This window comes from Chiloscyllium plagiosum, unplaced genomic scaffold (assembly GCF_037043375.1).
Source record: "Chiloscyllium plagiosum isolate Xiang-an unplaced genomic scaffold, Cpla_swu_hap1 HiC_scaffold_13, whole genome shotgun sequence".
Classification (NCBI taxonomy): domain Eukaryota; kingdom Metazoa; phylum Chordata; class Chondrichthyes; order Orectolobiformes; family Hemiscylliidae; genus Chiloscyllium; species Chiloscyllium plagiosum.
Genome location: NW_028270151.1, coordinates 32,896,018 through 32,923,589, shown reverse-complemented (window position 1 = coordinate 32,923,589; position 27,572 = coordinate 32,896,018). Strand labels below are relative to the sequence as shown.

General features: G+C 41.2%; 2 protein-coding genes across 4 annotated transcripts in view; one reads left to right on the top strand and one right to left on the bottom strand.

Annotated features, from left to right (window-relative positions):
* Positions 1-21,227, bottom strand: part of alg3 (ALG3 alpha-1,3- mannosyltransferase) — a 39,019-nt gene extending 17,792 nt beyond the window's left edge. Inside the window, exons 1-5 of one of the 2 annotated variants that reach the window (XM_087993469.1) lie at positions 21,079-21,227; positions 16,756-16,855; positions 15,431-15,578; positions 9,490-9,650; positions 7,408-7,528 (exon numbers count right to left, since the gene is read on the bottom strand). In XM_087993469.1, coding sequence (XP_087849595.1) covers positions 7,408-7,528; positions 9,490-9,650; positions 15,431-15,578; positions 16,756-16,855; positions 21,079-21,094 — 546 coding nt within the window. In that variant the 5' untranslated portion in view covers positions 21,095-21,227. Of the gene's footprint in view, positions 1-7,407; positions 7,529-9,489; positions 9,651-15,430; positions 15,579-16,755; positions 16,856-20,766; positions 20,973-21,078 lie in introns of those variants that run through there. The other variant, XM_087993468.1, reaches the window with a different exon arrangement.
* A 160-nt stretch (positions 21,228-21,387) lies between these two features.
* ece2a (endothelin converting enzyme 2a) overlaps positions 21,388-27,572 on the top strand; it is a 295,107-nt gene continuing 288,922 nt past the window's right edge. For both annotated transcript variants that reach the window (XM_043702447.2, XM_043702448.2), the window contains exon 1: positions 21,388-22,330. In XM_043702447.2, coding sequence (XP_043558382.1) covers positions 22,171-22,330 — 160 coding nt within the window. In that variant the 5' untranslated portion in view covers positions 21,388-22,170. The remainder of the gene's footprint in view (positions 22,331-27,572) is intronic.

The window sequence follows — 27,572 nt, the reverse complement described above, 5'->3', positions numbered from 1 at the left end:
TTCTCCCACCTTATCTGCCTTGTTTTAACACTTGTGCTTTTCAGTCAGGGTCAACCTGCATACTACTATTAAGACCAACTCTGGATGTGTGCTTTCTTTATTCCCCTATCCATTAACATTCTTTTTTCCTTTTGTTATCTGGCACCTTTGCCCTCTAACCTTTCTCACCCTCTAATCTTTCCCTGACCTTTCTTTCTGTTCCACTTATTTTTCCAAGTATTGTCAACAGCATAAAACTCATCACATTTCCACTCTTCTTTAGTTCTGAAGCCATATTGGATTTGAAATATTAACTCTTCTTTTTCTGTAGATGTCGCCAGTCCTGTCAAAGTTTATCTAGCACACTCAGTTTTTATTTCAGATATCCAGCACCTGCAGTATTTTCTTTTTGTCTAACTATCCAAGCATGTTTCAATATTATTGCCATACATATAATTATACAAGATGAGTGACAGATCAGATGATAAAATACACAAAATGGCAGAGGACTAACAAATTAATCAATACAAAGCAATTAGCGTATGAAAGGAAGTTCGCTCAAAATTTGAAAATGGATAACAGGAGTTTCTACTAAAAAAATAGTAAAGTAAGTGTTGGTCGTCTAATGAGAGAGAATGGGAGTTAGTAGTAGATTATAAAGGACATGGCAGATTAAGTAAACAAATATTTGCTTGTACCTTGTAATCAAGGGGCTAATGGGATACTACACTATTACGAGAGGAACTGAACATAAAAGTAAGGACATTACGCTTCAGTTATATAGGGCACTGGTGGGACCACATATTGCACAGTTTTAGTTTTCTTACTTAAGAAAGGGTGTATAGGCATTGAAGGAGGTTTACTAGATTGATACCTGGAATGAACAGGTTGTCTTATAAGGATAGGTTGAACAAGCTGGGATTGTTTCCACTGGAGTTTGTAAGAGTGAGGGGTGATTAAAGGATATAAAGGTCCTGAATGATCTTGACAATATGGATGAGGAATGATGTTTCCTTAGGAGAAGCATGATTTTAAAATTAAGGCTTATCCTGTCAGGACAGAAAAGAAGAGAAATTTGTTCACCCAAGGATTTTGTGACTTTGGAAGTCTGCTTCAGAAGGCATGGAGATGGAAGTCACTGAATATTTTTAATTTTGAGGCAAATATATTCTTTTAAGCAAGGGAGCCAAAAGGTTAAATCGAGAATAAATCGGAATGCGGAATTAGAACTCAAACTGATCAGCCATACTCCAAGCGAATGTTGCTGCAGGTTCAATGGACTGAATGGTTCGTTTCTGCTCCGAATATGTATGGCTGTATTTTGTTATGAACATATATTACTGGGATTATAATAAACTTGCTTTAACATCTTAAATTAATAATCCATTGAAATTCTACATGGTATAGGACAGTTCCCACATTCACACAGCCTCACAAAAGCAAAACGTTAGAAGACCGTACACCCTTTTTTGATTTAGTTTGAGCTTATAGCTTCAGATCAGCTGAAGAGAATTGCCTATCACGAGGTCCCAAACAATGAAATAGCGTTTTGAGAGAAACGGTGGATACTACTGCAGTAGAGGCAATGTATTGGTAGCTGAGCAGTTCAAGACAGTGTTTCCAAGTTTCTGGTCTCTACTGTTTGCCGAGTAAGGACTGAAGTTTGATCAGCTTTGACCAATAACTAACTCATTGGCTCAAGGCAGGAAAATGCATTTTCTTTATGGTCATTTGATCCAAGAGAACATGCATGGCAATGAAAATTTGGGATAATTAACTGTCTGTAAATTCTAGCCATGGTGAGATTTGTTTTTGAGGTAATTTTCAACAATTTTCAATTAATTTTACAAAGTCAGGCTAATGCAAGCTGTGAACAAATTGAATAAAGACATGTTTCATACATTTACTGCTTTACCGTGAATGCTTTTACTGAATCATTTATTGTTACATGTATTCAAAATACAGTGAAAAATGTACCGTCGCCATACATCGGCGCCATTCAATTGTTCTCTTTTCTTTATTATTTTATTCTAAAATTAATGAGAGCCCAACTTTTCCTTCTCCACTGCTGCAATTCTGCTCTGGGCTTCCCAGTGCAAACCATGCCACCACCAGAGCCCTGCTTCAGGCTTTCTAGCCCACACCATGCCACCAACAGGGGCCCACTCCACGTGGAAGCAAGTGTCCCACTCCACATTTCACAGGCTGACCAACTAACTTTAACCACACTGCCTCTGAAGACACTGCTGCCGCTCTGGAGCTCACTGATGCCACCTTCTCCACTGAAGAGCTCTCTTCATCAGGTAAGTTTGAGAAAAAAAAAGGTAAAAGAAAAAGAAAAAAAAGCAGACAAAGAGGACAAGCCTGGATGCTGCCTACTCCGCCATCTTGGCATTTTCTTGACATTTAACATGCTGTGTGTAAATCAGGTTACATAAGCAACTCCTTGGCTATCTCATGTTAATTTTCCCCTTGAATTGGTATTCTTGTGAATGGTTGTGATGCATGCAACTCAAAAGACTTTGAAAAATGTGTCTTTTTTCACTTGTATATGCTGTTAAATTTAGCTTTGTGATGATGAATCATTGAATGTTGTAAAAATTCATCATGTTCACTAATGTCTTTTAGTCAAGGATATTTGCAATTCTATTTCGAAGCATGTCCTAGACTATTGCTGAATGGCACTAATAAAGTATACATTGTTGACAGTTTTTGAAGACTAATGAGCTTGGTTAATCAAGTGATTTTCAGGAAACATAAGATTAATTATATTTAAAACATAAATTGACTTTTTTTTTATTTAAAAAAACTAGGAGACATCCACAAAACTTCACTGTGCTCTTACTTGATGTAATAAAATATTCACACAAATTAAATATTGGACATATTAAAACAATTACTCAAAGCATTCATGTACTGGTGGTCTCTGGCTGCACTATCAAATAACAGGTGCTATTTAAATAATGAAAAGATACAGAGAAATCAGTCTTATATAGATCCAATAGCTTCATCCCTTGTAATCTCAAACAATGTAATAAGAGCACAGAAACAAAGATTTTCAACTTGCCATCGCAGCAAAAACAAAAGGAAAATGCATTGGGCAATTTAAACAGAAATAACAACTGGACAGTTGCTCTTACAGACACCTGTCCTGTAACATCAAGTGGCAAGCTGACAATCCATCTCAGAGTATGAGGCAAATGCAGACATTTGAAAAGGGTAGAAAATATAGACATTTTGACTTGAAAGCTTGGTAATTTAGCAGAAGCATTGTACTTAATCTCATTTAATCCCTGCAATATATACTTCCAGTCTTGAATAACGCAGATTGAGATATTTGTTCACAGAAAACCAGCTTCCATGTGAATATGGCTAAAAAAAAAATCAATAATAGGCTCTGTTTATTTGCAGTTTCTTTCAAGTGAGGTTTGCATTAGTCACTGGCAAGATATTCCACAAAATTACTGATTAGGAGTGATGCATAAAATGAATATGCATGGTGACAATAAAACTACCATTAGGAATACGATGCAGAACACGCAGACACAATATGAAAAAGTATAGAAATAAATGGGTTTGATTTAATAAGAGGGGAGGCAATAGCCTATTATCACTAGGCTATCAATCCAGAAACTCAGCTAATGTTCGATAGATAAGGGTTCAAATCCTGCCACAGCAAATGGGGAATAAAAATATCTGAAATTAAGAATTTACTGATGACCATAAAACCATTATTAATTACTGGAAAATCCCATCTGGTTCATCAATGTCCTTCAGGAAGGAAATCTGCCATCCTCACCTGGTCTGGCCTATATGTGACGCCAGACCCACAGCCCTCTGAAATGACCCAGCAAGCCACTCAGATATAACTATCGCTACAAAGTGTCAACAAAGATGAAACCTGTTGGACCACCTGGCAACGACCTAGGAACTAAAAAAGACAAATGGAAAGAACACGTGCTGACCCGAAAGAAGTCCTCCTACAACATCTGGGGGCTAATGCCAAAATTGGGAGAGGTTCTCACAGTCGAGACCAGTAACTGACTTACAATATCTGTTAGGCATGATTCTGAGAGTACAATTATATCCCAGACACCACTGTCACCATCCTAGGTACATCTTGTCCCATCGCCAGGATAGAGTCAGCAGAGATGGTGGCAGTGTTGGATACATTTTGGGGAGGGGTTGGCCTAGAAGCCTCAACATTAACACCAGATTCTTTAAAGTCTCATTGCAACAGGTTAAACTTCCTGCTGATTATCACATACTCTGTCCCTCAGCTGATGAATCAGTACTCCCCCATTTTGAATGGCACATGGAGGACAGCAAGAGTGCAAAATTATTGTCGGCGGGGGATTTCAATGTTCACCACTAAGAGTGGTTTGGCAGCAGCACTACTCTCCTGGAACTGACTGGATCCCAACAGCTGCTGGACTCAGCCTGCAGCAGGTGATGAGGGAACCAATAAGGACAGAAAAACATAATTGACCTAATCCTTACCAATCTGCCAGGTGCAAATGCACCTGACAATATTGTTAGGCGTGACCAGTCCTTGTGGAAACAAAGTCCCACCTTCACAACACCATCGTGTTGTACTGCATGGTGCTAAAATGGACAAACCTCAAACAGATTTAAGAACTCAAGATTGGGCTTTGGGCCATCAGCAACAGCAGAACTGAAATCCAAAACAATCACATAGTCTGGCATATCTCTCACTTAAGCATTGCAATTACATATGGCAGATTAACCTGGCAAGAGGACATACCAGGAGCAGCATACCAGGAGGTTGCCATCATCCAGAACAAGCAGTTCACTTGATTGGCACAACATCCACATCCCTCTATCACCGACACTCAGTAACAGCAGTGTGTACTACCTTCAATAATGAACTGCAGAAATTCACCAAAAGATCCTCAGATAGCACCTTCCAAACCCACAACCACTTCCATCTCGAAGAACAAGGGCAGCAGATATATGGGAACACTTGAAATAACTGCAAAGATGCTGATATTCCGCCACCAAGTCACTCTTTATTTATTTGCGCACTGTACACTGGCTATGGCTAGCCAGCTCAGAGTCAGTCCCCTGAGGAGTTTCTGAATCCAGTGTATACATTTTTAATTTTTAAAGAGTTTTGAAAATTTGTGTTTTTAGTAACACTGACTGCAGTCAGCCAACCCGAGTTAGTTCTCAACTGAGGAGATTGTAATGTCCTGGTTTTTCTTTGCGGTGTAGGTGTAGGAATATAGTGAAGACACAGTGTAGAAAACTTTATGCGCATTTTTCCACCATGTAAAACAAATACTGGATTGGCCAGTGAGAATCAGTGCTCTGTTCCTTCAATCAATGATTGCACGATTGAAAAAGTGAAGGTGAGGGCAGGGGTTATATCAAAATAGAGTTGGTGGGGGAAACAAAGCATCCCAAGCCCCACAGTGCTCACCATTCCCTGACCGTCCTCTGTTTATACAATTTTTTTTCAACCAAGTCACCCTTTGTTTACTTGTGCACAGTACACTGGCTGTCACCAGCCAGCTGTGAGTCAGTCTCCCGAACTGAGGAGATTCTAAATCCCCTGATTATAATTGTTTCCGCTCGCCTTCACTCCCTACACACACAATACTACCATACAGCGGTAGTACTCAAATTCCTCAGCACCCATGTTCATGTGTGCTTGCAGGTGCAAGATACAAAGAAAAAAACACCAAGTGAAAATAACTTTATTAACATTCCACCACTAGAAAAGACAGCAATGCAGCCAATGAACCAGTGAGAAGCGAAGCCCAGAGTGAGCAATGCTTATGTGAAAAAGGTGAAGGGGAAGGTATGGGTTATATCAAAATAGAGTTAATGGGGAAAACAAAGTACTCCACACCCCGCGGTGCCAACCTCTCCCTGAAGATTCCGTTTACATTTTTTTCTTTATATATTTTTTCCTTTTTTTTTCTTTTTAACCCCCACACTACCACCTAAGTGCGGTAGTGCTTATTATACATTTTTTTTTCCCCAGCACCCATGGTGTGTGTGTGCACAGGTGTGAGACACAGTGAAAGACACAAAGTGCACCAATCTTTATTCAATTTCCACCACCAGGAAGATAGGAAAACACCCGGGTGGCCAGTGACAAGCACTGCCCTTCACATCTAAGATTCTGTTTAGATTGGTCAGTCACCACTTTCCTGATTGACCAAGCTTAACAACCCCAATCAAGGATCTCAGTTAACAAGTTCTAGCTAGCTCCAATCCCTACAACAACCAATTGCAACTCCTTCCACACCTCCGCCCTCCGCCCAAAAAAAAAAGCCACTCACCAACCTGACTTGGAAATATAATCATCATTCCTTCGCTGATTCTCAGTCAAAATCCTGAGGTTCCCTCCTTAATGGCATTGAATAAATCTACTACATGATGACTGCTGCAGTTCAAGACGGCAGCTCACTACCACCTTCTCAAGGGATGGGCAATAAATGCTGGCCAGCCAGCGACACCCATACCCTACTAATGAGTGAATTTAAAAAATGGGACGTATGAAAAAGGACGGGTTATTTAATGCAAATTAAGATTACCTCAGAATTCACTCAGTCGAAAGTCATATTCAAACCATGTAGCTTTCTAGTCAGAGAACAATGCCCAGTTGTGAATAACACTCAAAACAGATATTTAGAATCCAAAGACAATCAGGTGTCAGCAAATATCCCCAGCACAAGAGGAGAATAATGAAGAGACACCGCTGAAAAGCCTTTCTAGGTGAACTTGTAACTTCTAGGTAAGATATATACAATTATGAAATATCAAAAATAAATCAAGAAAAATCACTGTAAACTGATCAGTTATTATAGAACATTTATCACAGATTTGAAACAGCAAACGACAAAGATTTATATATACAATGAATGGACAGTACCAATGCTGTAAATTCACATCTCATCTCCCCAACATTCAACAGCATTACTATCATTGAATTCCCACCAGCAATATTGTGGAGGGTTGCCACTGACCAGGCATTTAAGTGGACTAGCCACATAAATGCTGTGGCGACAAGACCAGGTGAATGACTGTGAATTCTGTTGGAGACAATCAATCGCCAAGGATCCCCACCATTTGCAAGATCCCCTCCAGGCCACATACCATTCTGACTTGGGTATATATCACAGTTCTTGCCAGCAATACTAACATCAAGTCAATAAATGGAAAAAAAATCTATAATCATGTAACATGAGCTTGGTGGAAGCTAAGCTTGGTGGAAAAGGTGTTAAGTATTCTGACAGGATGAACTAAAACAGGCTGAGTGGCTTTCCTCAAATATTTATCTGGTGATCGACAGAAACCACATTAACTTTGATATCTGATAATTTACACTCAAATGCACTTTTACATTGTACAGCTATTCTAATTCAGAGAGAACTACGGATCTTAGTTTTAGCATACCTGCAACACAGCACAGATGCCAAGCTTTGGGATGGCCTTTAACATTCCAAACTCAGAGATGAGAAGAAATAGCAGTCCTGGAGCGAAGAGCAAAATGTTCATCTTTACCGAAACAGCTAAACTGCCCAGGGAACAAACAGGATAAGATTTATATTTTTGGTGTAGTAGAATGCTAACTAAAATCTGTGTAAAATAAAAAGTATATGTCAACAAAGACTAATTTTTAGCCTCACTACATAAGTGGAGTCGATTGACTGCCTGCTACAGAATCCATCTGATTTTTATCACTTGGGTTTACTTACTGACAGTGGAAAACAAACAAGCTTTCTTTCTGTGCAGTGTAACAATGAGTTGTTTTTTTTTCAGTCATTTCTTGGTTCTGGCCTATGTGATCCCAGACCTACAGACTCTTAGTTGCCTTTTGTAATGTCTAGCAAGCCACTCAATTCAAAGGTAGTTACAGATGGGCAGCCCTTGTCAATGATGCTCACGTTCCATGGAAGAATTAAAACAAAACTTTAGTTTAATGTAATGCAGAGCATTGCAATAATGAGGTCACCCTAAATTTCAACAGCTGCCTTCCTAGCGTATTAATATGTTCTTTGTATTTATTTTTTTGCATACTTTCTTATAATGGCTGAATGAAATTACTAGGTCTCACCATTTGTCAAATTCCTGCTGGTTTTGTGCTCTAGATAACTACTGCAAGTAGATTCTAATTCTCCAAGTCTAAACAACTGTCAAATAAGATATTTTTGACAGTTATGCCTAATTTTGATTAATTCTGCTTCCAGAATAAGACACATCATAGTAAAGAATAGCCTGCAACCTTTATGAATAGGGATGTCAGGGCAGTGTTGTAACACAAACTGCACAACCTAATTGCTAGTCACAGCGGTCTTTAATAAAACAAAGAACTGTGGATATGGAAATCTAAAACAAAAACAAAATTGCTAGAGAAACCCTGCAAGTCTAGCAACATCTGTATAGAGAAAGCAGAGTCAACATTTTGAGTCCAGTGATCCTTCTTCAGAACCAAAGATGCTGCCAGACCTGCTGAGTTTCTCCAGCAATTTCTAGTTTTGTGGCTGGTCTTCTCCCTGTTAGTTTTGAGTGTGGAATCTCACATATGTTTACTGTTGTCCAGGAAGCAAGTTTGCTCGCTAAGCTGGAAGCATCATTTTCAGACGTTTCGTCACCATACTAGGTAACAGAGGGACACCGTTCGACTGGGATAATACATCCGTCCTGGGACTGGCTAAACAAAGACATGCACAGGAATTCCAAGAGGCCTGGCATTCAAACCAGAACTCCAGTAACAAACACATTGATTTGGACCCCATTTACAAACCTCTCAGAAAAAAAAACTGGAAGTGATATCACCCACCGCAACAGACCAAGGCACATAAATAGAAAGTGGGACAGACACCAGCGCTTCATTGGAGGCTCACTGATGATATTACCTAGCAGAGTGCCAAAACGCCTGAGAACAAGTCTCAGCTCAGTGAGCAAACTTACAACCCAAAACAACTTGCTTTTCAACAATTTTATGGGACTTTGCTTTGTACATATTGAGGGATATTGAGGCCTGGAAAATAAACAGAAGGCAGCCAAAGACATCTAGCTGAAGTTATTTGAACAGGCAAAGAGAAGTAGAGCTTTGCACTTTGCAGAATGATAGACTATTAAATTTAGTTCAGGTGGTAGGTGATTTGAACTGGATAGATGCAGGAGGATTAAGGGCATCATTCCAAGCCCTAAAGTTAAAAGTAAACAAGAAGTGCCTTTTTGTTTTCACAGAAAGTCGCGAATGGTTAGAACACCTTGCAGTGTATGCAGAATGTTTCCTTTTGTGAATATATCTGGATGATTGTCTCTGGAACGTTCAGGAATTTTTTTTCTTCTAAATTGGCCTCATAAATTTTCAGTGTGTGACTGCAAAGCATGGAAAGAAAAACAATGTGTTTGGCAGAGTGAAAAAAAACTTGTCTGATAATCGGTCTTTCTTCATAAGCCTCTATGTTTTCACTACTATCACACTAGAACACGACTGACCAAGGTCTTGCTTCTTCCAGTACTTGCCTAAAGAAACAGCAGCCTAGTGACCAGTGATTGCTCAAAAAGAGGTTCACAGCTACATAGAGGATCATCATGGCAACAGGGTCGTTAAAAAGTCGAAGGATGAAGATAGAGTGGATCCGATAGGAGGCACAGCACATGAAGAAAAATACAAATGGTGGAACCTGAAAAAGAAGTGATAGATTAGAAATTGTGGATTTCAATAAATCATGAAAAATAATGTTATCCATTACACATAAAATATTTTATGGCACCCCATTATAATAGATTCACCCAATGGAATTCAAACCTTGTCATGCCCCATCACCCCCAACAATGGGAGGAAAAGCTTCAATAAACAATGGAAACAGATATCATCAAAATTGACCCATAAAATACCATTTACTATTGACTAACTGAGAAAATAGGTAACCTATGGACATTCTTTATCAATATCATTGTTGGTGTACAGCACAAACCCAGGAATGGCTTATTCTTTCACTCTGTCCCTCCAACCTCACAAATTGTAAGTCAATGGCTCAGAAGTATGTGCATGGCCATATCAAAACTGGTGTGGGGAACATGAAATGGTTGCAACAATTGTGTATTACACCAAGATCTTTCAATTTTGGTTGCTAATACAGCCACCACACACCTCTCCAACACCTCTAACTCACTTGAATAAGGCTCCATCCCCACAGCTCACTGGGCACGGAGGTCCAAAAAACTCTGAACCCTCTCACGAACATGGTTGAGTTTTTTTGAAGAGGTGACAAAGACTGATGAACGCAGAACAGTAGATGTTGTCTATATAGACTTCAGCAAGGCGTTCGGCAAGTGTCCCACATCATAGACTGATTAGCAAGGGGAGATCACATGGAATCCAGGGGAAGTTAGCCAAAATTGGCATGAAGGTAGGAGACAGAGGGGGTGGTAGAGAGTTGTTTTTCAGATTGGAGGCCTGTGACCAGTCGTGTGCCGCAAAGATTAGTGCTGGGTTCACTGTTTCTCATCACTTACATAAATGATTCGATTGTTAACATAAGAGGCGTGGTTTGTAAGTCTACAGGTGATACCAAAATTGGTGGTGTGGCGGACAGTGAAGAAGGTTATCTCAGAGTACAAAGAGACCTTGATCGGATGGGCTAAAGAGCCGAGGGATAGCAGATGAAGCTTAATTTAGATATATGTAAGATATTGAATTTTGGCAGGGCAAACCCCAGGGCAGGACTTATATACAATTAATGGTCAGCCCCTGGAGAATGTTGCCGAACAAAGAGACCCAAGAGTTCAGGTGCATAGTCCCTTGAAAGTGGAGTCGCAGCTAGACAGGGTTGTGAGGAAGATGTTTGGCTCGCTTGTCTTCATTGGTCAGAACACTGAATATAGGGAGTTGGGATGTCATGTTGCAGCTGTACAGGACATGTTTAGAATACTGCACTAAATTCTGGTCTTTGTTATTGGAAAGATGTTGTTAAACTAGAAAGGGTTCAGAAAAGGCTTAAAGAGTGTTACCGAATTGGAGCATTTGAGCTATAGGGAGAGGCTGATTAGGCTGGAGCTTATTTACCTGGAGCATTTGAGGCTGAGGAGTGACCTCAGAGGTTTATAAAATCATGAGGGGCATAGATATGGCAATTACCTAAGGTCTTTTTCCCAGGAGAGGGGAATCCAAACCTAGAGGGCATAGGGTAAGGCGAGAGGAGAAAGCTTTTTCACATTGGTACGTGTATGGAACACATTGCATGAGGTGTTGGGGGAGACAGGTACATTTACAATATTTAAAGCAATCTGGATGGGTACATGAATAGCAAGAATGGAGGGATAAGGACCAAATACTGGCAAATGGGACTAGATCAGTTTCAGATATCTGGTCAGCGCAGACAAGTTAGATCGAAGGGTCTGTATAACTCTGCAATTCAAGAAATTCCTCCTCATCTCAGTCTTAAATTGACACCTATTTATTCTGAGACAATGCGCTCTGGTCCTAGAATTTCTCATGAGGGGAAATATCCTCTCAGCATTTGCCCTGCCAAGCCCCTTAAGAATTCTGTACATTTCAATGAGGTCACCTCTCAGTTTTCTAAATTCCAGTGAGTTAGAAGTCCAACCTGTTCAGCCTTTGCACATAAGACAAGCCCTCCTTACCAGAGATTATTCTGGTGAACCTTCTCTAACTACCTCCAATTAAATGATATCCTTCCTTAAATAGGGACTGAAAACTACTCACAGATGTGGTCTCACCAGCACCTTGAACAGCTGCAGTAAGATTTCTTACTCATATATCAATCCCCTTGAAATAAAGACAGACATTCTATTAGCCTTCTTGAATACCTGCTGCTCCCATGTGCTAGCATTCTGCATTTCATACACAAGTACCCCCAAGTCCCTTTGTGTTGCAGCTTTCTGTAGTTCTTCTCCATTTAAATAATGTTCTTTTGTTGTCCTCCCCAGATGATTTGCTAACCTTTTGCCCACTTAACCTATCAATATCTCTGTGTAAACTGTTTGTATCCTTCTCAACTATTTTCGTATCTGCTGATTAGGCTACAGCACTTAGGAAGTGTAAGTGCTGTAGCCTAATCAGCAGATACAAAAATAGTTGAGAAGGATACAAACAGTTTACACAGAGATATTGATAGGTTAAGTAAGTGGGCAAAAAGGTTAAGTAAGTGGGCAAAAGGTTAGCAAATCATCTATATATATATATATATTTGATTGAATATGTTCTGGAAGTTCAAATACAACACATCTGTTGGTTTCCCTTTATCCACTCTAGCGCAGACTTCCTTGAAAAACTCTAATAAGTTAGTCAGACACAATTTCCCTTTCATGAAGCCATACTGACTCTGCTTGATTAGGATGATTTTCAAATAGGCTGCTACTACTTCCTTAATAAACGATTCCAACATTTTTACAACAGTGTTTGTTAGACAAATCAAATAATGCATGGATGGATGCAATGCAAGTCAAGATTAAGCATAATCTCCACAACTGGAGAGTTTGCAGATGCGCAATGAGAAGAATCAGCGAGCTAAGAGATGGCTAATGGCTAAAGTACCAGATTCTACGTCACCTCAAAAAAGTCAAGACTGTGAGTGGCAAAAATAATCTATAAACATTGACAAAGTGTAACCATTACATCCTGGAACTCAAAAGGTCAACATATATGCCACTGAATGAGACACTGCGCTTTGAAGGTACAAACAACAATAGCTCCTATTTATATACCACTTCTAATGCAATGAAATGCCCCAAAGTGCTTCATAGGAGCAATATAAAACAAAATGGGCCACAAAGCCACAAAAGATGATATGAGGTCAGATGGTCATGTAAGTAGCTTTGACGAGGAAAAGTGAATGGGGGAGGAAATTCCAGAGCTTGGGACCCTGGCAATTGAAAGTGATCCAGGATGGAACAATTATAACAGGAAGTGCACAAGAGGCCTTAATTAGAGGAGTGCAGATATATTGCAGACTTGTGGTTTGGAGGAGATTACAAAACTAAGGCTGGACAAGCCCATGGAGAGATTTGAAAACAAGGGCAAGAACTTTAAAATCAACATGTTGTTTGACCATGAGAAACTTTAGATCAAGGCACAGAGTGGTGATAGAGGAACAGGACAGCGAGGTATGACATGAACATTAAGGCTTTATATGACCTCAAATTTATGGAAGTAAAACGCAGGAGACCAGTCAAGAGTGTGCTGTAACAGTCAAGTCGAGATGAAATGAAGGTAAGAAGAGTTTCAGCAGGTGAGACAAGACAAGGGCTCGAAGTTGAAGTTGGGCGATTTTACTGAGATGAAAATAGGTGGTCTTAGTGATGGGGAGACAGGCCGCCTACTTGCGGAGCGATTCAGAGAGCACCTCTGGGCCACCCGGACGAACCAACCCAACCACCCTGTAGCACAGCATTTCAACTCCCCCTCCCACTCCACCGAGGATATGCAGGTCATTGGACTCATCCACCGCCAAACCACAACAACGCGACGGTCGGAGGAGGAGCGTCTTATCTTCCGACTGGGAACCCTCCAACCACAGGGGATGAACTTGGACTTCACCAGTTTCTTCATCCCCCCTCCCCCCACCTTGTCTCAGCCGAATCCCTTCAGCCCGGCACCGCCTTCCTGACCTGCAGTCTTCTTCTTGACCTCTCCGCCTCCATCCTACTCCGACCTATCACCCTCACCTTGACCTCTTTCCACCTATCACATTTCCAACGCCCCTCCTCCAAGTCCCTCCTCCCTACCTTTTATCTTCTCCTGTTGAACACTCTCTGCTCATTCCTGAAGAAGGGCCTGTGCCCGAAACGTCGAATCTCCTGTTCCCTGGATGCTGCCTGACCTGCTGTGCTGTTCCAGCAATAAAGTTTCAACTTAGTGATGGCATGACTATGAAGCTTATCTTGGTATCAAATGAGATATCCATGGTGTGATCTGACTGGCCTGATCAAGACTGCTACAGGAAAAAACAACGGTGAGATTTTGAAATGGGGACCAAAAACAATGGCTCGAATTTCCCTATATTTAATTGGAAGAAATTTCTGCTCATCCCATACTGAATAAAAAGGTAATAAGTCCGATAATTTAGTAACACTCGACAGGTGGTTGTGAAATTGAACTGGGTGCTATCAGCACGGGGAAAATTAAAGCTGTGCCTTCAGATGAGAGAGTGGGAATAGAAGTCATTGCAACTGATACTCTGGTACAGCTAGATTGATAAAAATTAAATGAACTAGGAGTTGTGGCACCCAGGCAGAGCGTAGTTGAGGGGCATTGGAAGAACATGGCGTAATTAACTGTTTCAAAGGCTACAGCACGTCGAGAAGGAGGAGGAGGGAATATTTACCTTTGTCACAGTCACACAGGCTGGCATTTGAGCTGTTTAGGTGTACACAATCCTCAGTGTAAAACATTTCTCTTCATCTCAGACCTAAATGACATTCCATAAAACTACTTAATCTACTTACTCAACATTTCCAGTTATTACTATTTACAGACTAGATTAGATTTGAATTATTTCTGAACAAATTTTTCTGACACACCTGCAGAGCAAGCGGGATTTGAACTTGGACCACCTGGTTGAGAGGCACAACCAGTGTCCAATAAGCCCCAAGGTAAGACAATACAGAGGGCAGAGTGGCAAGTAGGTGAAGAAGCGCCAAGTGGCAGGCAGTTGGGCCTTAGGGTAGGTCAGGGGTGGAGTTGGAACATCATGGGATTGTGGGAGTTGAGTCAAGGGAGTGGTAGGTTGGGGTGTGGGAGTAGGTTCCAATGATGTTTGATGCGGTGGTAGCGGGTCAGGCAGGGAAGTGATAAGCATTATAGTTAGCCAGGTGTCACAGCAGGATTTAATTCCTCTAAAACTTCCTTCTTAATTATTAAGTTAAACAAGTTGGAACCCTCTGAACTCTCCAACTCTAATGCACATTGTGGACTTTCTTAATCATGCGAACAAATAAGTTAGAATGAGAAGTATGAGGGCTCCTGATTTCAGCTAATTGCTTATAACATGTTTCAACTTCCCTGGTAATTGCAGTGGAGTCAGCTGTATCTGACTTGTGCTGGTTCTGACGCACAATTCCAATCTACATTTCAAATTCAAATATCATTTTATTAGACTTCTGGAACAATTTTTTTTTAAAAAGTGGGTACTTTCATAGCATGGTATGCACATGACAATGCAGGAGTTAAGTTGATCAAAATAAAAAAAAAGAGAACAGTGTATGCTGGAAATTGAAAACCAGAACAGAAAATGCAGTAGAAACTCAACAGGCCTGGCAGTATTTGTGTACAGAAAACAAAGATAACATTGAGTCCACTGACACTTCTTCAGATTGGAGAAGAGTCAGTGAATTTGAAACATTGGCTTTGTTTTCTTTCCATAGATAGTAAATTGATCCAATCTTTGTATTAAAGAGCAATGATTCCTTCTATATTATATACTTCCAATATGCTGCTCACCTTTTTTGTATGATTATAAATCCTGAAGACCAGCAGCAGGGTAATGAGGTAGAAGATGGCAAAAATATACTGTCCAAGGTGGATGTTTACTCCACGATCTGTGATGTAATACAGCACCGCAAAGATATAAACAAATCCAGCAGGATATCTGTGCAGAGGATAGCAAAGTGTATTTATAATATTCCATGAGATAATGTGAGAGTCTTTACAATTACATGTATTGTTCTACACCTTTAGCAGTACCATGTAACAAAAAAACACATTCAAATGTTGTTCTAACAATTGGATGGAAATACTCCCACTGTGCTCACAAGCAGGTAAGTAGGTCACCAAAACTGATAACCTTTCAGGAGCTGAGAAACAGCTCCTGACCAATCTATTATCTCCTTACCAATCTATTATCACTGCTGTAAAACACAGATGTAGAGAATTAGCAATTACAGCTTTAATGACACCTGCACCCACGTTTCCAGTAGATACTGACTGCTTGTGGTCACACTAAAAAAAATGGCTACTCAATAGGCTATTGGTGCTTACAGGACCATACCTTATTCTGAGTTACTGTCCTTGGGATGAGGAGTAACTAGCTCAAAGTTACTCTAACAAATATTAGAAATATAGAAAGACTCAAAAGAAATACAGTACTGAAACATCATTAGGAAAGATATATTTCCATGCTAACAAGAAACTTTTATTCATATAACCAAAAGCAAAGTCACTCACTTGAAAATTTCAAAAACAAAAGGCTAAATTCTGAATATACTCTCCAAGGAAATAATGACAAAAAACTAAAGTTTCCATGCAATAACAACCACTGGTAATGTGATCCATTGCAACCCAAAAGTAGACAGCAGCAGCTCTATCACCTGCAATTATTTTCCTAACTAAAAAAAAACTCTTTCCCAAGGTCAGCATTCTTGCCAAGCCCTCTCACAAGTGTATCACTATTACTAACTGGTGTGACTTGGGCCTTGGTTTATCAGTCACTGACTGAGCTCCTCATAACCTCTATCCAGCTGTGAAAGGTTGCCAAGTAGCAGCAAGACAAATTTTCCCACAGGCTAAGTAAGATGCCCAATCACTCTGACTCAAATATATTGTCAAGTGACTCGTTATGGAATATGGCTGATAGGGGTTTTCAAGAGTGCATCTATCAGTGAGGTGGGGTGTGAAGAAAAGATATTCAGAATGTCTGAAAAAATTCATTATATTTAATATTGAAAAAAAACAGCCCTGCAATACACACCATTCAGAAATCAGCACATGTGGACCGTTGTTCGAGCAGACAATTAACTGTTATATTGAATTCCTTGCTCAATACTTACACAAGAGGTCCAGTGTCACCTTTCAACTGCGTGTAGTCATATGTTCCATTAATTACACCTTCCACTTCATCCATATAGGCTCTCCAATCAATTTCTGTGTCTGAAAATACAGGAGATACTTAGGAACAGATTTTTGCAAACAAGATGGGTAACTTAAGTTTGGAGACAATTTGAGACTTTAGTAAAAAGCCTCACTTGTTGACACAAGTGCAGAGAAGTGAAAACTTTGTTGATTGACATGTTTATGTTGTTCCAATAAGATTATGTATGATCTCTTGACAGTAGCTCAATATTTATTTGCACAGTTTGAAGAGGTTCCAACAGCTCAAAACATCTGTTTACACCTTCAAACAATGTCCCTCTAAGCTGTGCTATGATTCTAGAAATCACTGCTAGAGGCCCATGCAGCTGGTTTAAAAAAAAAATTAGAAGGAAGACTGCTTTCAAGATCAGATTGATTAATGTTTTATAGATTGACAATAAAGGTACAACAATCGCATCTACCCAACAATGTGGAAAATTGTCCAGCTTTGTTCTGCATATAAAAAGCAGGAAAAAATCCAACCCAACCAATTATTGCCTCATCCGTCCACTCTCTATCATCAGTAAAATGATGGAAGATGTCTTCAAGCTGCAATAATCTTCTCAGTGAACCCATTTTGGGTTCCTTCAAATCTAATTATAAGATGATGCTTTCTTGTTCTAGAAGCACCCAGTAAGGGACTATGTGATGACCTTGATGTTTTTCCAACAATAAACAAACAATGGTTTCATGGTCATCGTTAGACTGTAATTCCATTTTTTATTGGATTCAAATGCCACCATCTTCCTAGGTCCCCAAAATATTACCTAGGTATCTGCATTAATAGGCTAGCAATAATATCCCTAGGCCATTGTCTCCCCATAAAAGATTAAAAGACTGCACACTTCAAGTTGTTTCTTTTTTGGGTCAGAAAAGCTGATTGATATTGCATTAACATTGTTATACATAAAAATCAGAAAGATCAAGGCCAGAAGGCAGGATGTAAATACTGCAGAAGAAATTACACAAAAGAATGCAAGTTCAGTTTGGAGAAAAATTTGCTCTGACTGCAACTTGCTGAATAATTTTGCATTTAAGGGTTCAGTTAGAAAGAGGCAATTCAAGACTGTAAAGATTGCTGCAGCAGAGAGGTCAGCCAATAGTGGTGGGTTCTGACAGTAGGTAGCAAAAATGCATGGTATCTGGAAATTCGGCACCAACCCTTCGTCTACACATTATACTCCAGCATTTTCGTCACCTACAGTCAGACCCCACCATCAAAAATATTTCCCTCCCCATCTCTATTTTCATTCTGCAGAGACCATTCCCTCAGTGACTCCCTCGTTAGGTCCACATTCCTCACCAAACCACCCTTTACACTCGGCACTTTCTCCTGCCTTTGCACAAGGTGCAAAACATGTGCCCACATCTCCTCCCTCACCTCTGTCCAAGGCCTTAAAGGGTAATTTCAAATCGTGCAGAGATTTTCCTGCACATCCTCCCACCTCATTTACTGCATCCATTGCTCTCGATGTGATCTCCTTTACATCAGGCAGAGGGAGCACCAAGTCACAGAGCAGTTCAGGGAACATCTCTGGGACACTTGCATCAAACAACCCCACTACTCAGTGGCCAACCACTCCCCACTCCCCTCACATGCCCTCAAGGACATGTAAATCCTAGACCTCATCCACTGCCAAATCAAAGCCACCTGCAAACTGAAGGAAGAACATCTCATCTTCTGCCTCAGGACCTGACAACCACCACAGCTTCAACACTGACCACCAGTTTCCAAATCTCCCCACCCACCATTTCGTCCCAGATCCAACTCTCCCAACTCCACACCACCCTCTTGACCTGTTCTATCTGTCCATCTTCTTTCCCACTCTCCCCACTGACCTATCATAATCACCTCTGACCTGCATCCACCAATTGCCTTCCAACCCACCTACCCCTACTCCCATCCCCATATGTCCTATTTATCACTCCGCTCCCTTTCCCCTCCACAATCCTGATGAAGGGCTTATGCCTGAAAAACTAGCATTCCCGCTGTGCTTTTTTCCCCAGCGCCAGGCTTTTTGACTCTGATCTCCAGTACTCACTTTCTCTTACTCAGCACTTTTGCACATCAGGACCACCTGATGAAGAGGCAGCGCCTCGAAAGCCAGTGTTACCAGATAAACATGTGATTGTGTGTGATTTTTAACTTTATTCAGCGCTGGCCAGGTAGAATTCTTTCTGCCCGTAAATCCGGGCTGAAAAAAAAAACCCGAACAAGTGAGCCGCTAAAGAAGGGAGTACTCAGCAAAGTGACAACTCCTACAGTCTGGATTGGCAGCATGGTAGCTGTTGAAAATGTGTTGCTGGAAAGGCGCAGCAGGTCAGGCAGCATCCCCCAAGGAGCAGGAGAATCGAAGTTTTGGGCATGAGCCCTTCTTCAGGAATTAGGAGAGTGTGTCCAGCAGGCTAAGATAAAAGGTAGGGAGGAGGGACTTGGGGGGAAAGGTGTTGGAAATGCGATAGGTGGAAGGAGGTTAAGGTGAGGGTGATAGGCCGGAGTGGGGGTGGGTGCGGAGAGGTCAGGAAGAAGATTGCAGGTTAGGAAGGCGGTGCTGAGTTCGAGGGATTTGACTGAGACAAGGTGGGGGGAGGGGAAATGAGGAAACTGGAGAAATCCGAGTTCATCCCTTGTTGTTGGAGGGTTCCTAGGCGGAAGATGAGGCTCTCTTCCTCCAACCGTCATGTTGCTATGGTTTGGCGATGGAGGAGTCCAAGGACCTGCATGTCCTTGGTGGAGTGGGAGGGGGAGTTGAAGTGTTGAGCCACGGGGTGGTTGGGTTGGTTGGTCCGGGTGTCCCAGAGGTGTTCTCTGAAACGTTCCGCAAGTAGGTGGCCTGTCTCCCCAATATAGAGGCCACATCGGGTGCAGTAAATGATGTGTGTGGAGGTGCAGTTTAATTTGTGGCAGATATGGAAGGATCCCTTGGGGCCTTGGAGGGAATTAAGGGGGGAGGTATGGGCGCAAGTAAAACTTTCAGAGAACACCTCTGGGACACCCGGACCAACCAACCCAACCACCCCGTGGCTCAACACTTCAACTCCCCCTCCCACTCCACCAAGGACATGCAGGTCCTTGGACTCCTCCATCGCCAGACCATAGCAACACGACAGTTGGAGGAAGAGAGCCTCATCTTCCGCCTAGGAACTCTCCAACCACAAGGGATGAACTCAGATTTCTCCAGTTTCCTCATTTCCCCTCCCCCCACCTTGTCTCAGTCCCAACCCTCAAACTCAGCACCGCCTTCCTAACCTGCAATCTTCTTCCTGACCTCTCCGCCCCCACCCCCTCTCCGTCCTATCACCCTCACCTTGACCTCCTTCCACCTATCGCATTTCCAACGCCCCTCCCCCAAGTCCCTCCTCCCTACCTTTTATCTTAGCCTGCTGGGCACACTTTCCTCATTCCTGCAGAAGGACTCATGCCTGAAACATCGATTCTCCTGCTCCTTGGATGCTGCCTGACCTGCTGCGCTTTTCCAGCAACACATTTTCAGCTCTGATCTCCAGCATCCGCAGTCCTCACTTTCCCCAGCATGGTAGCTGCGAAAAGTCCTACACATAAATCCAAAAGGATCGCAATAAAACTTTCAAGATAGTCGGCCGGCTTGTTTAATTGTTTTGATTAAGAACCGGAGAGGCTGCAGATCAGAAATAAAAGCAGAAACTGCTGCAAAACTTCGGCAGCATCCAGTTCTGAGGAAAGGTCGCCGGAGCCCAAACGTTAACTCGGATTTCTCTTCACACATGCTGCCAGGGCTTTTGCAGCGACTTCTCTTTAAAAAGTGTTGGGTTTTTTTTTTGTTTAGATTTCACGAAGCTCTCAGAGCGATATCGATGGAGTGAGTTGGCAGCCTCCCTGACCGAAACACTCAGCGACCCTCCTCCTCCTCCCGCTCCCACCCGCCGCCGCCGCCACGTACAGCACTCACAGGGCACTTTCCGGATGACCCACAGGTTGACCCAGATCTCGGCCAGCCAGAGGCAGGCGGCCACCGGCAGCGTGTACTGCGGCCGGAACAGGAGCCAGCGCTTCTCCTGCCACAGCGTCCCCAAGTAGGTGAGGCCGCGAGCTCGGCCCAGCGGGGCCGCGCGGGCCCTGGCTTTCAACATCCTCCCTCCGTCCGTCCGCGCGCACCGGCTGGTGGCGGCGGCAGCGCCTTTACCCTTTCACCTCTCACTCGCCCCGCCCCCATTTCAAACACAAACCGCCGTCTCCCAGGCACGCGCCGGGAGAATCTCACCTCGTCGTATTAACATTTCCCCGCTCGCTCATCTTTAACGCGGACGGAGTCTTTTTACATTCAGGATTTGTTTCTTTTTTTTCCGCGGGGTAGGTGGATTTTTACAAATAAAACTGAAGTGCTGCAGGATGACGTTCCGGGTGGATCAGTGCTTCCCCGTGAATTTAGTCTGAGATTCAGCTCGGAACGCTTGTTGATCGCCGCCGGTTTCCGGGGGGGACCGTATTTTCGGGTGGGGGCGCACTCTGCCTGGCATATCACCACGTTTGAACTTTCCGACCGCCTTTTAATGCGCCCTTCTTCCCCCCCCCCCCCCCCCCCCGGTATAATCACAATAAAGTTTAGGAGAGTGAACAAATAAACTAAAGTGGTTCTGTAGAGAGGGGGTGTCCCCTCCTTTGTGGAGACGGACACAGGAAGAGGGAGAGTCAATGTGGGTGTGATCTGGGCCACGGACAGGAGAGAGGTAGGGGCTGAGGGTAACTCAATCAGGGCTTTAGAAATAGACAGGAAACCCTGGGCGGGAGGGAACAATTATCTCTGTGCTAATGTGAGGCAGTAACCTGCTATAACAAAACAAACACGTTTCAGACCTAGTGTTCTAGGATAGCAGGAGACTGAAATACAGCCTTGACCCAGAAGAGCCAGTGGGACAATACAGCCTGAAGGGCAGGAACGACAGGAGTCTGATTCAATCTGATCTGGAATGGGAGGAGGGGACTTAATTTAGAGTCACAAGGATGATAAAAATCTAATATAGTCTGATTTGCAATAACAGGGGTGGTTGGGGTCTTTCATAATTGCCCAAAGGGAGAGGGATCTGGTCTGGAAGGATAGGATAGTGCCACGTTGAGTTCAAGTGAAGGTGAGCAGGGTAACAAGAATTAGATAAACCTTTGCTAAAACATGTCACTGTCAGGGGAAAAAAGACCAACGTAATCTGGGCTAGGAAAGTGGGAGAAAGTGACCCGATCTCATTTAAGTTCGGAGAGGGTGGCATTAGTGCAGAAAGGATTTGAACTGAGTCCAGACTTGTATGCTAAGAGATTAATGTTAAATATCCCTTTAACACCACTGAAGATTGTTTAGAAAATGGATAATTTGCCAATAAGTAATTCGCGATACAAGGATCGGAATTACTGGGATGAACGCTATCACCACGAGGAGACCTATGAGTGGTTTGGTGCGTTTTCACGCTTTGAGCATTTGCTGAAGGAGGAGATTCAGACTGATGAAACCATCCTGGTCTTGGGTATGTTTTCAATTCAAATTTTCAGGTCTCCTCATGGTGGGGCTTGCTAAGCAAAGTGGGGAAAAAAAACGTTCAGTTGTTCGTTCTCTTGTCCGTGACCTTGGAAGTTTTAAAAACTACTTAATGATGTTGAGGCTACATAGGTTAATACCATTTCACAAAAGCAAAATATGGCAAATTCTTGAACCCTGAAATGAAATGGAACATGCATACAAAACTACTGAGCAGTTACAGCAGCAGTGGAGAGAGAAATGGGTTACCATTTCAGATCTGTGGCCATTCATCAAAACTGGGGAAGTTTGGAAATGGATTTGGAAACAAATCCATTTACTGAAAAAAATACTTTAAACTTTTCCTGCTACATTCCACGTTGACAGGATAATCTGTGCTGTAAATATTACATAAATAAAAACCGAAAAGTACCGCGGATGTTAGAAACAAAAAAAGAAAGTTTTGGAAAAAGCTTAGCAGTTTGGCAGCACCTATAGAGTGGTCTGAGGAAGGGCCACTGGCTCTGAAACGGTTAACTCTGATTTCTCTCCACAGATGCTACCAGACCTGCTGAGCTTTTCCAGCAATTTCTGTTTTTATGTCTGTAATTATGCGCTTCTAAACATACTTCTAGGAAAAATTACATCACATCTGTTAGTCCAAGATTATAGAGAGTGGCACTTTTATGTTTCAAACTTTAAAATTAATTCTTTGCTGTTTGATCACCAATGGGTAGGCCAACTATTTTATCCTAACGTTGTATTTTCATATTATTTTGGTACATGTAATGGAATACTGTTAAGAATACTATAACAATAGCAGCATGTGCTTAAGGAACATGGTTCTAGTTCTCTAGTACAATATAAATGTCCTAAACTGCTTCATTGCATTATAAAGCAATATTGACTGACCCATGTAAGGATATATTTACGTAATTGGTGTGAAACTGAGAAATTTTAAGCAGCATCTTAAAGTAGGCAGCCAGAAATGTGGAAAGGATTCGGAAGGAGATTTCAAAGCTTCGGCCTTTGGTAATTGAAGGCATGCTGACCATGGAGATGGTTTAAAAAGCCAGGATTGGAAAAGTGCAGCCATCCTTCAGGATTGTAGGATAAGAAGTTCACAGATATGGGGAAGTTGATACTGTGAAATTTGAAAATAAGTGTACACTTTTAATAAAGGGAAAATACTATAGTTGCTAGAAATGTGAAATAAAACATACTGCCAAAACTGCTGAGTTTTTAATTTATCTGTTCCAAGAGAAATGAGCTCATGTTTTGAGATCATGATTCTAACTTTTAACTGACTTTACATAACTGGGATTCTGTGTAGGTCTGTGAGGATGAGTATTAAATAAATAGAATGTGGTACAAATCCAGATCCAAGCAACGGAGTTTTGGATTATCTCAGATTTAAAAGGGTGGTCACTGGGATAAAAGCTGACGTAGAATAATAAAGTCCAGAGATACCAAATGAATGAGGGCTCTAACAGTAGATAAGGTGAGCAGGGGCAGTTCTAAGCAATATGATGAGGTGGAAATAGGCAATCTTTGAAGGAATGGATATCTGGACAAAAGCTTGGAGTCAAACATGAGAACAAAGTTACAAACCTAGTTAGAAAACCATTTTGTGCTCTTTGTCGATTTATTTTGCTGCATTTCTAATGTAAGAGTACATGTATAATAAAACAAGTAAAATGAAAGATGCTGGTAATCTTGAGTTTCTCTTTTATTATGTAATAAAACAAATATTAACTTGAGTTCTATCAACAAGTTAAACCCTCAGAGATTGAACAGATCTGCCAAAATTTCCATAGTTTTTTTTAATTTTAGAAAATAATTTGTTTGCAGGTATGAGAAAAAATAAGTAATTGTGATAATTAGTAAAACTCTACATAGTAATACATGCCATACCCTATAGTACTGCATCCACAACCAGGCTTGTTTTTTTGTCTGGGTTCACTAACTTCATAGAATCAAAGAATCATAGTTCACATGTACACCTTTCAGCCCATCTTGGCTCCCGAAAGAGCTACGCAGTTAGTCCCTTCTCCAATCCTGACTCTGTAGCCTTTTAAATTCATCACTTTCAAATATATTCCAAATCTCTTTTAAAAAGTTCTATGGAACATCTGTGTCCCAGGCAGTACATTCCAAATCCTAACAGCTCTGTATAAAGAAGTTTCTCCTCATTTTGTTTCTAGCACTTTTGGTGACATTCCTGAAATTATGACTCCCAAGTTAGATGTGCCAGCTAATGAAAACCAAATATCCTCCTTTGCTCTGTCAAAACTGATCATAAGTTTGAACACTTCAGAAAGATCACCTCTTAATCTTCTCTGGTCCAAGAAGAATAAGCCCGATTTCTCTAATCTTTTATCAAAAATCCCTTATTCCTGGTATCATTCCCAGTAAATCTCCTTAGCACTGTTTCCAAGGCTTTAACATTCTTCCTGAATTAAGGTGCCTAGAATTGTACACAATACTCTAAACGTGGTCTAATCAACGATTTGTCAGGGTGCAGCATCACTTCCTTACTTTTATACTCTATACCTCTATGTATAACCCCAAGGATCCTATAAGCCTTCTTAACAACTGTTGCAACTTGCCTGACCACCTGAGAATTATGCAGTTGAACTCCGCGGTTCCTTTGTTCCTGAACTCTCTTCAAAGTTATACCAGTGAGTCTGTATTATTTCTTGGTGTTTATTCTACCAAAATGCATTACTTCACATTTCTCAGTATTGAAATTCAACTGCCAGGTGTCTGCCCATTTAATCAACTTGCCAATTATCATCTGAAAATTTAGAAAGTTTGCCTTATACTTCCATCTCCAAATCATTTATAAAAATCAGAAAAAGCATGTCCCAACACCTATCCCTGGAGGACACCACTTTGAATGCGTCTCAAGTCTGAGAAATGCCCATCTACTCCCTCTCTCTTTCCTAACTTGTAGCCAACTTCTATTCCATGCTGCGAAGAACCCATCAATCCCAAACGTTTCTAATTTTCTAAATAACTCACTGTGTGGCACCATATCAAATGCTGCCTTAAAGTCCAAATATACAACATTTACAGCACTGTCACCCACTGCCTGTGGCATCTTTTTCAAAGGACTCAATTAAATTTGTCAGACATGACCTGCCCTAGACAAAGCCATGTTGACTTATTTTTCTCTAAATGTATATTTATAGTATCCCTTATGGCTTTCATCAGTTTTCCTACTATTGATGTTTGTAGTCTCCTGGCCTATCCTTTGCCCCTTTCTTCAGTAGCCTCCACTAGCCATTCACTGCGAGGGTTGCTTTGCCTATGAGAAGGCCAAGAAGTAATGATGGTGTTTTTTTTTATTGTTTGCATAATGTGAATGCTACTTGCTAGGTAAGTTTATTGAACATTTTTACTTGCCCTTGAGAAGATAGTGATGAACTATTTTCAAAGGTCTCGGCGTGGGAATTCCACGATTTTGACCCAGGGACAGTGATGGAACAGTGATTATGGTTCCATGGTGTGTGGTTTGCAGGGGAACCTGCAAGTGGAGAAGTTCCCATGCATCTACTGCCCTTTTCCACAAGGTGGTGGAAGTCACAGGTTTTTGATGCTGAAGGTGCTGTTGAAGGAGCTTTGCACATAGAGCCTGAGGAAACAGTATATCAATGGAAAGAAAAACTTTTATCAGAAAGCCAAAAGAACTAGAACCAGATAATATATAAAACATTTCCTGGAATGATTTGAATCTGAGCTTCTTGTGAAATATTTAGAACTATTGAAGCCAGGAAAATCAGAAGGAGATGATGGAGTTCCTGTTAAATTGATAGAAGGACTCAAGGGTAACAAGATAATTCATTAAAATGTAAGGAAGTATTATAATATTATTGGTTATCCCTCACAGACAATGTTTTCCATGTGTCCAAAATAGCAGAAGTCAATTTGAGATCTGCAGATTTTGTGGCATATAAGACATTTGTTCTCATATACGATATCTAGTTGAGTATTATTCATTAGGCCATAGCTGGCTTTTGCTGCTTTTTTTGTACTCTTTGTTCTGTCATCGTTGGATATCAGAATGATGTGATCCTTCCACTTAATCTGCATCCATCTGTTTTGGTCAAAGCCATAGTCTAAATTGATGTCAATGTTGCATTTTTAAAATATTAAAACAAAAGCCATGTACAACAGATGCTGGAGACCTGACAATTGCAGAAAATGCTAAAGAAATGCAACCAGACTGATAACATTGATGGAGAAAGAAAGTGTTAACATTTCAAGTCTACAGAATCCCTGGAAAATGTGGATATGGGCCAATAGAGTGATGATGTTTAACAACTTAGTTTTAAAATTGGCTCTTAGGATCAACAGAATGTGAAGCCTTGAGATATGCTGAAATGAGTGGAGAACCTCCCCTTGGGGAGGACCACTGTTACTTGAGAAAATAAACCTTTTGGGGAAAATGCAATTTTAAATAGGTTTGTACAAGTAATTGCAACTTTACAACTTTAACTGTAGAGGGCAGTCATGTAATTCAGGAAAAAGTTTTAAATTTTTCCTCTGTATTTTACAATTTTATTCTCTTCTAGCTTTCTTTCTGTTATTCATTACTTATGGGCTAATGGCTGTATATTTTGATCCATTTAGAGCATGCAGGCTTCCCCATATTTAGAGACAAATGATTTGATTTGATTTATTATTGTCACATACCAAGTTATTGTGAAAAGTATTGTTTTGCATGCTAATCAGATAAATCATACCTCATGTAAGTCTACCAGGGTATTGGAACGGAATACAGAATATAGTGTTGGAGCTACAGTGAATGTGCAGAGAAAAATCAACTCTAAGATATGAGAGGTCTGTTCATAAGCCTGAGAGCAGCTATTTGGTATTAAATGAACAAAGTCTCTGAGGTTCATTGATGTGGACATGGCTGTGTTGGACAGGGGTGAACAAAGTCAGAAATCACGCAACACCAGGTTTTAGTCCAACAGGTTTATTTGGAATCACAAGCTTTCAGAGTGCTGCTCCTTCGTCAGGTGAAGTGACAAAGTGAAGTTTTGTTCTGAGGCTTGGAGCCCAGAGTTGGGACAATTTTCCACTCCACAAACCTGACCTGAAAGAATTTTGGATTTTTATTCTGAGGGCTTAGAGTCAACGCAATCCATGGTGGGAGTGACTCTGGAAAGACAAGGGAGACGGCCTAAGCAGGAGGCCTGCATGACTGCACCAGTAGTTTGTCAATGGTAGTTTTAAAAAGCGAT